Here is an 11,656-nt window from a genome sequence, read left to right on the forward strand (position 1 = left end):
CTACTGAAATTAAGGGAAAGTGGGAAATTGTTTTATTTATTTATTTATTTAACCATTATTTAACCAAGAAAAAAAATCCCATTAAGATCTATTGATCTCTTTTTCAAGGGAGTCCCGGTCAAGAGGCAAAAATTACACACATCCAAGACCGGTCATAGAATTAACTATGCTAAAAACAAATAAAGATGATCAAATAAAACAGAATAAAACACAGTAATTAATTAAAAAAACAGTTACAGGTTAGTGATTTTGTTTCCAGGTACTTCATAATAACATCAAACGGAGATAAAGTTGTGAGCTTTGAAAGCTGGATTGTTTGAGAAAGTTCCAGTCTGTAGGTGCCCTGTATTGAAAATTTATCTTTCCTTTTTGTGTCCGAACACTCGGGACAGACAGCAAGTACACGCCCTGAGACCGGAGAGCATAAGGTCCATCAGAGACACACTCAAATTTGATGGAAGAAGTCCAAGGAGTGAAATGCTAACAGTAATTTCTTTATGGCTTCAGTGAATGAAGCTGCAAAAGAATATAAAATCATGTCATCGGGATAAAAATGATACACTTACATTTTGTCCTGTTTTTGATATATATTGTAAAAATTAGAGGACCCAGAACATATCCTTGTGGCACACCACGAGTAAGTGACAGAACATCAGAAAGCTGGTCCTTCCATTTAACTCTCTGGGTTCTTTCACTGAGATAATTGGAGATCCAATATTTTCTAACCTGTTCTTTAGAATCCGATGGTCGACAGAATCAAATGCTTTGGTGAGGTCTTTAAAATAGAGGCACATTTTGAAGGGAATTTGTCAATTTCAAATGAAAGCTAAAAAAGGTATCTCGGAAGCAAGATACCTGTGTCACCTGGGGAAAATCACTACCATATTTCTAGGAATGCCCAGTCATCAAGGTATTCATGTAAATAATGGTTTTGGCTCCAAAATTCCATGTTCATTCCGATGGGTGTAGCTGGGGGAGGTCAATGTGGAGAACCAGGAAAATTTAGACAAGAAGCTTGTGGCAACTCTCTTGGTTGCTAGTAAAAAAGTGATCATAAGGAAATGGATAAAAGTGGAACCTCATTCAGGGGAAGAATGGATCAATTTAACCCACCATAAGTGTGTGAATGTGTCAATGACTGTAAAGCGTTTTGGGCCTTCGAGGATGGTAGAAATGTGCTATACAACATTTACTCCTAGGTGTAGGTAATTCTTCAGCTCGTTGGTTGATCCCCTGCACAGATATCGGCTCCACTCAGATCCGACTGCTTAGAGACAACAGCTGCCACCTTGATCCGAGTGGGGATCTGACTGCATCCTCAGCATGTGTCTATCCTCGTGGAATAACTGGACCCATTTTTGTTTTTCTCTCTCTGCCAAGTGACACAAGCCGCCCGCTCCGTCTTTAAATGTTTCAGATTTCATTACAAATGGAAATCACTCAGACAGCCATATGGCAAAAAACTTGAAACATATGTGCCGCCAGCAGTCCTGTGAAAAGCTGCCTCCCGTTTCTCTCTCACAAATCCTTTCTTTCACAAAGCACTTTCTCAAGGATAGCAGATAAAAAAAAGGCAACATGAATGCCCCCCCTCTGCTTTCTCAGTTTGTCCCACTTTTCCATTTCACACCTAACAAGATGTCTGATTAGGATCTGCCTCCAGCTCCAGCAGCCATCTGTCTCTGGTTCAAGTATTAGAAAAAGTCAAACCTCAAATTAGACTTTAAGCTGCCAAATTGGCTCTTTCTGCACCTTAGCAACAAATGAAGGATATTAAAAGTCGTTAGGAAAGATTTGTTATGTGGAAAATGGTTCCCAGTCTGGCCAGTTTTGCTCACGCTTGTATGTGATGGACTCAGGGTTTGAAATGCCGTTGCTGCACAGGGACTCCTGTTCCGTGGACTCCCACAGATCAGGGCGGGTCAGGTGCAGCCACAGATCACCGTGGCAATAGACTGTCAGGTTGTGACAGTCTGTGAAAAGGTTGTCAAACGGCTTGCCGGCTCATCGAGGGTCAAACCCTCTGACACAGAAGAAGTCTGAAGGATGCCAATGCAGGAAAACAACAACAATAACAACACGGCCAAAAAACAGAGATACTAAATATGGTAAAAGAAAGAATGTGGTGCTTTAAAATAGAGTAGTGCTGATTTACTTCATATTGGTAAAAAAGGACAAATTTTTTTCATGCTGTTGACTTAAAGTATTTAATCACCAAGAGGGATCACACATTTTTTTATTTTTAAGAGAAGATTAGGAGAGTGACGATTACTCGATGAATCAATAAATTAATTTCTATTCCTGCAACCAGATCAATCTGTCTGAGGCAGAATAGAATCAACTCGACCTATACCATTATAAAATCATTTCAAAATGAGATAATTGAATCGATCTTGGAAAATCCCAGTAGGATTGAGACATGGTAGTTTTATTTTACTATGACGTAAAAACGACCATCACAGCAGGAACACACGTGATGCAGTGAAAACAGATCAACCATCATGACAGTCCAGTGTGTGGAAACACTTCTACAAAGACGTGATCATACAGTGTGGTAGAATGTTTGTTTTAATTTACACTTGATTATCTTAAAGGAATCTGGAAAACTTCACCTGCATTGTTCAGAATTTATTTCTAAGTCACACTGGTGGAAGTTTTGGCCAAAGATGTCCTGGATCGATTTTAGGTCATTGAATCTGATCAAATCGCATCGACAATATCGACTATCTGATATTGGTGTAAGCCTCTTCTATATACATGTAAGGAAATGGTTGAAAATGTCCAAAGTACTTCTGGTGATCCCCTATTCTCCCCCTCTTTAAAAGCAAAGACACTTCAAGGATATTTTCCTTCCTTCTTTCAGGCATCATTGGTTCTTCTTCTAAAATGTCTTTGGCTCCTCAGCTCAGACATCCTGGTATCTTTACAGAAAACTCTTGAATGCTCCTCCAAACCATGTTTGGTTCTTCAATCAAAACCTCTAGTTCCCCCACTATCAGGGCCAAATCCAAAATGCTTTCATACCCCTCTGGCTCCTCCCTATTGCTCCAAATGTGGGGGCATTTTAAGCTGCAGCTGTGTCTAATTTTTTTTTTTTTTTAAGGAGGATCCATAGGGACTTACGGCTGACGATCGCTCTACCAGGATGGTGATCTGCATCGCACTGTGGAGAAGTGCATTTCTGAAGCACAGAAGTTTACATTTAAACATAAGTAATCACATTTAGTTTTTGCTTTACTTTTCAATTAATTTTTATTTAGATAGCCTAATATCACAAAACAATTGTTTCATTGGGCTTCATGCCGGTAATTGTGCAAAAGCAGAAAGTCAGTCATAAATATAAACAGTAGCTGGTTGCTAAACTACACTAAGCAGACTAAGCTAAACTGGTTATCCCTCCCCTAAAAAAACCTGATTCCAAGAAAAAATAGGAGAAGTCTCAGAGATGTCCACATGAAGGAGGAACCCTCTCCCCGGACGGACAGGGGATGTACCAGGACTGTTTAAGAAAAATTAGCTTATCTAACTCTTCAACTACATATTTGAATAGAGTTCATCCAGATAGAGCTGGGGGAGAGGTGGGGGGTGGGACGAGCCAGAGGCGAGGTCCACGGCCAAAAACAAGATCGTATTTTCCGAGCACTGGCAGCTATGCGCTAACGAAGCTGATCAGCAGCTATTGATGACATCATCAAGAGTAGTAACGTTTGAATTTGATTTGATTTTGATTTTCTTTATTTGCACATACAATGACAAATAAAAGCTGAAATACATCCGTGTAAGAGAGAGTGAGAAGACCCACACAAGTCTTATAACCCCCCCCCCAAAAAAAATCTAATCATGCAACAGAAACAGGAATGTCAAGCAAAATAAAAATGTTACATTTACCCCAATGACACAAAAAACAGTATTTGTGCATAACTCTCCGTTTGGAGGGCTAAATGTAGGGGTAGGGAGGAGCCATAGGGTTTAGGGGAGGAATTATAAGTCTGCCTCAGTCACAACTGACCTTAAACTGGCACTCTGTGGCGAAACGTGGTCAAACCTGTACAGGACACTCAGTTGGTCCACATGGACGCATATTTCAAGGTTGTAGATCGTTTGGTGAGCCTGTGGAGGGAAAATATTTATGCAGAGGTATTTCTAGAAGCATGCTGCAGGCGACAGGCTTTGGTAAATACAAAATGGTTAGTAAGTGTGAAGTAATAGAGTCAAAGGACATTGTACCGATTTTCCATTTTTCAAATCCTGTGCACTGCACAAAGAGCCAGTTAATGCTGTTCAGGTCATAAGTGTGTTCAGTCTGACTTTTAAAGGGCCTTTATGAGCTGTTTCAAAGTCAAGGCTCAGGGGCCGGATCCGGCCCTCCGGGTAATTCTATCCAGCCCTCCAGATGATTTAATTTTATTGTTATTAATGGCCCAATCTTATCTTGCGCTTATTTTTATTTTGTATAATTTTGACAAAATATATTTTTATGGAGAGTAAAATATAGAAAGTTATTTCAGTTTTATTTAAGCTTTTAGGCTATTTTAGAGTTTAGCTAATATTGCAGCTACATGCTAGCTGTTTAGGCTAATTTTGGCCTCTTTTTTAGATGTTAAGGCTATCTTGGAGTTAGGCTAATATTTACACACTTGCTGTTTTGGCTAATTTGGGTCTTTTTCCGTTTTTTGGGCGATTTTAAAGTTTGGCTTTTTTTTCAGCTACACGCTCGCTTTTTTTGGCAAATTAGTTTTTTCTGGTTTTTAGGCTATTCTGAAGTCTAGCTATTTTTTTCAGCTACATGCTAGCCTTTTTTTGGCTAAGCTTTTCTTTTGATTTTTTTTCTGTTTTTTAGGCTAATTTGGCATTAAGCTAATATTTTACCTGGCTATCAGCTTCAGTATTTTCAGCTATTAGCTTCAGTGATTTCAGCTGTTAGCTTCAACATTTTTATCATCTTCAGTGTTTTTAGCTATCAATTTCAGCTATCAGCACTAGCATCTTGAGCTGCCAAATTCAGCTTACAGCATTCACATTAGCATTATATCTAGTTCATAATTATGTTAAAGTTTTAAAAATTTAGTTTCACTGTTCAATAAATGTTTAATCTGTTCGGTGTGTGTTTTGGATTTTAGCCCCTGTGTGACTGAGTTTGACACCCCTGGCCTTTATCATGCAATTCTTAAGCCTTTTAGAGCAAACTATATTCAAATACAGTATATTATCATATATTTTCTGTAGCACAATACCTTTTTTCCTACCCTGAAGTAAGACGTTTTGATCTCTGAGACTCCGTCTTTCGCTCCTTGTGGGTGCCGCCCGTTTCATGACGTCCACCTAGAGTTGGCCTGTTGTTATTTCTGCAGATTAGGTGCAAGAGGAACCACTTCTCCTCAGAATCGATGCTACAATGGAAGCATTTTGCCGATCACTGCTAGCTCCGTGAAAAAGTGACTGTGTGTGTGTTAGCCTGGGAGGGCGATGCAGGCAGTGTGGAATCTCCCTGGAAGGGGCTGATCCCCCCTTTCTTACATAAGAATGTGGGGATCCAGTCATTTTGGGGATTGGGAGGGGAGCAGGTTTTAGAGGAACACTCAGAGATCAAAATGTTACTTTGGGGGTGTTTTGTGAGGAAATAACATGATATTTAACTACTAGGCCTTTTAAGAATGAGGAAACTAAACAATCAGAGTGAAGTTTGTGTGGAAACTTGTGTATCACCTGCATACATTACACATGCCGCATCTGCACGGGATCAATAAAGAGCCAGAATGTCATAACAACAAGAGCGCTGCGGAGGAGGTTTGGGTTGCAGAGTTGTTTGGTGTGTCTGTTTCAAGATCTGTCTATTTTACAAATCTAAAAAAAAATGTCCTTATTGAGATTTTTCAAATCATCTGCTCTTGTTCTTTCGAATCTACACTTTCTGTCAAACATCTACACACAGTTTTAAGCTGACTTTTTACATCAAATTTTAAGCACGATCCATTTTAGGGGTTGAATAGATATATGCTTTATTTTTCTGTTAACCCTTTGACATCTGATGCATCGTCGGTGTCCCTCAAACATAAAATCTTTAACGTAACTTTTCAGCCTTTAACTCAATAATTCCAGTAGATCCAAATATGATCAGCATTTATTTTGTCCCCCCCATTCATGATTTGAATGAAGAAATACTCTGAGACTAAATTTGATTCTTGATTTTCTTTATCAACAGAAACAACAAAAACACAATTTTTATCAGTATGTGTCCTTAAGGTTCCTTAAGGGGGGTCTGCTCCAATCGGAACAAGAAGGTGAAAAAGTCTAATAAGTTTGAACGATTACTTTCTGCTTTTCTGCTGTGATTAAGGCTGATGATCCCCTGATAATCCAAAACACATTTTCAGTCTGAATACACCCAAGTGGATCCTGGATCCTGGTCCAGAACCAAGAACCGCTCTCAGATCTATCTTTTGAGGCGATCTTGGTTCGTTTCCTTATAGTCAATTTATTCATAGTCACTTAACTCTGAGTTTCCTGTGTCTGAACAGACTCCACGCTCGGAGTGGAACAACTGAACCAAAACAGCCACCGTGGGCTGTCATTATTGGATGTAAAGAGGGTAGGAAGGAAGCAGCTGTGAGCAGCAGAGAAGTGTTGATGTACTGCAACTCAATGAAATGCTTTTAACAGGATAGTGGCCTTGTGGTAGAGTGTCCGCCCTGAGATTGGAAGGTCGTGGGTTCAAATCCCGGCCGAGTCATACCAAAGACTCTAAAAATGGGACCCAGTGCCTCCCTGCTTGGCACTCAGCACTAAGGAGTTGGACTGGGGGGTTAAACCACCAAATGGTTCCCGAGCGCGGCTGTGTCTGCAGCTCACCGCTCCCCCAGGGGATGGGTCAAATGCGGAGAACAAATTTCACACACCTAGGTGCGTGACAAATAGTGGGACTTTAACTTAACTTTAATACACATGGTTTGTTTTCCTGACAATCTATATGTCATAAACACGTATCAGCTGTTGTCTCCTCGGTAACCGTCTGGCCTCTGTACCACAGTAGTAGTAAATACTGTTGACATTGTTACAGATGTTCAATATAAAGTTTGAATAAGTGAACAATCCTGAAAAGCATTCCAAAAGGACTTCCATTTTTCTTTATCTCGTTGGTTGCCCCGCCCTCGTAATTCCTGGCCAATAACTGTAGAGTCCTTTAGTCATGTGGTTTTGTTTACAAGCTTTGGTTTGAAACAGAAATGTCCGGTGGACGTCAGCCTAAATACAGACCAAACTCAACGTTCAGGACTGGATCTGGATCAATGGACTTTTTCAGTCAGATCATTTAAAAGTGAATTTATTCTCCATTCCTGTCCTAAAATAAGAATGCATAATTAACAAATGATTCTGTACTTCATGAATACTTTATGTTCTTCTGGTTTTAATGGTTTAACATTTCATTAAAACTCTGATTATAAAGAAATCTAAAATATTACATCCAACATTTTGTATTTTTTGTCTATAACCTGCAGCAGAATGTTGGTCCGTCCAGGACGTACCTCACCTTCTCTTTGTACACAGACAGAACTGTGACTGTGGGGTACAAAACACATTTGAGGTGCCGCTCAGACCGAGGTCCTCTCTGCACCTGCAGGGAGTATAGGATATCCCAAAACAAGTCTGGAGGTGACCCCTGTGCCCCCCCGCATGTCTGATCCATTGTGCACCTTTGTACAGATCTGGAACTGCTGTACTTCACTCTCCCCTCATTTTCTCTGCCTCCACGCCCTTCACCGGGAAGCTCCGCCTCCTCCGGTCGTTCTGACTGTTGAGCATTTTTGAACACATTTTATCCACCACCTGCACTTCACTTTGTGTTGGAACCAATCAAACACTGGAGCTGCGCGTTTCACACCAATCTGCAGCTTCCGTTTCATCTGAGTGGAAAAAACCTGCAGGAAGTCCACAATAACACAGTTTGAAATCATCTGGCTTTTATTTCTGCGGCGGCCGCTCCGCTCACACACACACACACCCGCCCAAATGTGACTCGACTTGCCCTCCACACCCCAGCGCCTGCAGCTTCTCATCTGTCCCCCCCTCCCGAGTCATGCACGGCTGCTCTCAGGTGCCCCCCCCCACTCCCTGAAGGATGTTCAGCGCGAGATGCAACAAAAGGATCTCAGTCACAACAAAACCCAAAATCCTTTGTTCACGGCAAGCCACGCCTCCTCTGAGAGAAAGTTAAAACAGAAACAACAACCTTCATTACAGTTAACAATTCATCAAACCAACAGTATGACGGAGCAGCATGTTCCTCCATGTGAGGAGGTCCATGCTACTGTTAGGAGAAGACTCTGCTCCTCCTGCAGAGGAGGTCCATGTTCCTCCTTCAAAAGATGTCCGTGCTCCTCCTGCAGAGGAGGTCCGTGCTCCTCCTTCATTAGGAGTTTCTGTGAGACCAAAGGTCCCGGTCTCATCACGAGGATGAAGACGTCCTCCCACTTTGCATCCGTGAGTCTTCGTCTAACAGCTCTATGCAATAACTTTACAGAATAAATAGTGGCTCCTCGGTCGGGGGTCGGCGACCTTCAGTCCTCTGAGGTCACGTCGATCTCCTCGGAGCCGGCCTGCTTGGTGGCGATTCGCCATCTGTTGATGTGGTGGCTCCCCTTCTTCTTCTGCTGGTTGTCGGGGCCCTCCTCCTCCAGCTTTTGCCGCTTGTACTTGGTCCTCCTGTTCTGGAACCACACCTTCACCTGGAGGTGAAGCAAAGAAGAAGAGTGAGGTTGGGCCAGAATTTAGCCATTTTCTAGTGCTGTCCGAATCTACTAATTAAAAAATCGAGTGCACTCAAAAATACCCAGAAGTCTTTGCAAAAAACTGGCATGCATTGATGCTCACTAGATAAGTTAATATAGACCACAATGCATTGGGGTCAAACAATTTCAAACATAAAGTTTAAAAGTAGTTTTTGAAGAAAACATAGTCATTTTCACAATCAGAACAGAGTGGAGTCATACATAAACGTCGAGAAATGTTCGTTTTTATTCGATTTTCACTTCGTTAAATCGGTCTCCTCATTTCCGCTGTTTAGAAAAATGAAAGAAAAGTAGTGAGCATCGTTTCCAGATCACCTTCAAAATCCAGGGCACTAGATAGTCCCGCACTAAATAGTTTTTAGTAGTTAGGGGTTATTGGGGAATTTGGACACTTCTCCACCTCCTTTCAAACAGATTATTAAACCTTTGGAGTTTCCACGGTAACACATGCAAACAATCATTTCCAGATTCACGCTTCATCCAGTTAGCCGGCCCCACTATGGGATCGAATATAAGGGGGGGGCAAATCCTTCCAAGCCCTGATAAAGTGCATGGAAAACCGAACTATCATCAGTTCATCCATCCAGGTGTCATTTGATCTGTTTGATATGTCTATAAAGTTTTATTTTGAATGCTCTTCCTGACACTCCCTTAGCATTTATAGGGCTTTTTTTTAACTTTTTTTTGTTGTCAATTTTTAAAATTCACTTGTGAATTTATTATTTATTTATTTGTATTATTTTGTGTAGATATTGTTGGATTTGTCACATTTTGGGGTCAGTAACAGCCCTATGGAGGGCATTAGCCCCCCCTCACCCATCCCTATGTCCGGCCCTGCTCCTGGTCCTGGTCTCCTGTTGACACATCTTAGCTGAAAGCTCATAAATGAGAGCAGCTCGGGTCAGTTTTTATTCAGAGTTACTCTCAGCTGCTTTGATCCTCAGCGTGTTTCCAGGCCACGCCCCCTGTCATACTTCAAATGCGTAAAAACGCGCGGAAAGAATCATCAGAATAAGTCTAAATGACTCTAGAACCCAGAGGAGGTCAAAAGGTGGAACTCACCTGCGTCTCGGACAAGCTCAGGCTTCCCGCCAGCTGCTTCCTCTCTGCTCCGACCACGTAGTGGTTCTTCTCGAAGGCCCGCTCCAAGCGCAGCAGCTGCGACGGCGAGAAGGCCGTCCGGATCCGCTTGGGCTTCCTGGCGAAGGGGCCGTGGAGCAGCAAGCCGTCCTGGGACAGGTCGCTCCCTGTCGAGCATGAGCAGAGTGAAGAACGGAACCGGGTCCAATCCCAAAACCTTTTTCACTCCGTTCCTGTCATCATTTATGCGCGCGAGCTCAGTGCGCACGTTCGCTCCTGCGCGAAGTTTGTTTAAAGTCAGACACAACTGTGACTTTTATTTAAAAAATAAAAATAAATAAATAAAAAAGCTAATTTTGTTTGTTTGTTATTGCATATCCGGTTATTGCGAATAACTTGATGGTTAAATCTGACTTTTCTCTGCGCCTTCCGCTGATTCAACAAAAAAAAGATTAATTACATTTAACAAAATGTAAAAAATAATAAATAAAACAAAATAAAATGACATTTAAACTAATAAATACAGTTGAATTCAATCAAACCAAATCTAAACAAAATTACATTAAAATAAAACAATCAGAAGTGAATTGAAATAAATATCATATTGAAAACATATTTGGATAAAACAATTTATAAAAATACATTTACATCTTCTAAAACTAATCGAAAATATTTTACAAGAATGAAATAATATCAGGAAAAAAAACAGTTGTGTTGCTGTTTAATTAAAAATAATTTATAATGTGCAGTTTTGTAAAAAATAATGCCAATAATATCCATAACATTAAGTATAAAATAAAATAAAACTATTGCTCTCACAAAGTGAATTTTAACATAGTTCTAAAGCAAATAACAGATTGTAAATATAAAACGAAATATACGTGCAAATAAAAATGTATGAATGTTTTTCAAAAATGCTAACTAATAATTTAATAACTAACAATGCATGAATAATATGTTTCCAGCATTTTGTTTTCTATTCATGATTTTGGTTTTCTAAAAAATAAAAGTCGCACTTTAGCGTAGAAATTTTAAAAACGCGTTTTACGTCCGAATAGCAAAAACGAAAGTAGCCTAAGTTGTGTATTTAAAAAAAATGAATTAATTTGTAAATTAGTTTGTTTTGACAAAAAATGTTCTAAAAGCACTTTAAACTTCTCAGGGGGTTAAAATGGATGATATCTGAACTATTTTAATTCACCTATTTTGATATTTTTATGTAATAATAATAATAATAATAATAATAATAATAATAATAATAATAATGAGATGACTGTCGGATCTTGAAGTTCTTAAGTGTCCAGCTAATGTATGGCGGGAGTCCACGCGCACAAACCCCGCGCGCCTCCTCTGCCTACCTTGAAACCTGTGTCCGAATAAGCGGTTCCGCAGGACCCAGGGGTAGAAGTTGAGCGGGTCTCGGTGCTGGCTCCCAAAAAAGTGCGGGGGCTGCATGTGGGGGCCTCCGAGCTGGTGCGGAGCCACGGTCAGGGACGGGTGGTTGATCGCCTCCGGGAACACCAGGTCCGGGCTCTGGTAGAGCGCGCGCGCCGGCGGAGCCTGGTAGGAGTTGATGAGGGCGTCCGGGGCCGGGCCGGGGTAGGAGAGGGCCGCGGGCCGGAGGGGCTCCTCGGCGGTCAGAGGACTCTCTTTGGCGACCAGAGACTCGATGGTGAAGCAGCGCTTCCCCGCGGAGGAAAACATCTTCTCCGGGAGTCAGAGGCGGCGGGACGCAGCAGAAGAGCTCAGCCGCTCAGAGCTGCTTCATTATCACAGGAGTTGGAGTGGGG

The 11,656-nt window shown here is 41.2% G+C and overlaps 1 protein-coding gene across 1 annotated transcript; it reads right to left on the reverse strand.

The window, feature by feature from the left end:
- Nucleotides 1–7,275: 7,275 nt before the first annotated feature.
- On the reverse strand, nucleotides 7,276–11,645 carry emx1 (empty spiracles homeobox 1). Its single transcript, XM_024273057.2, has 3 exons — nucleotides 11,225–11,645; nucleotides 9,849–10,033; nucleotides 7,276–8,723 (listed from the first exon to the last, which is right to left on the reverse strand). The coding sequence occupies exons 1-3, from the start codon at nucleotides 11,568–11,570 to the stop codon at nucleotides 8,556–8,558; spliced, it is 699 nt and encodes a 232-aa protein (XP_024128825.1). The 5' UTR covers nucleotides 11,571–11,645; the 3' UTR covers nucleotides 7,276–8,555.
- Nucleotides 11,646–11,656: the final 11 nt, after the last annotated feature.

The sequence above is a fragment of the Oryzias melastigma genome, linkage group LG22, assembly GCF_002922805.2.
Source record: "Oryzias melastigma strain HK-1 linkage group LG22, ASM292280v2, whole genome shotgun sequence".
NCBI classification, from domain to species: domain Eukaryota; kingdom Metazoa; phylum Chordata; class Actinopteri; order Beloniformes; family Adrianichthyidae; genus Oryzias; species Oryzias melastigma.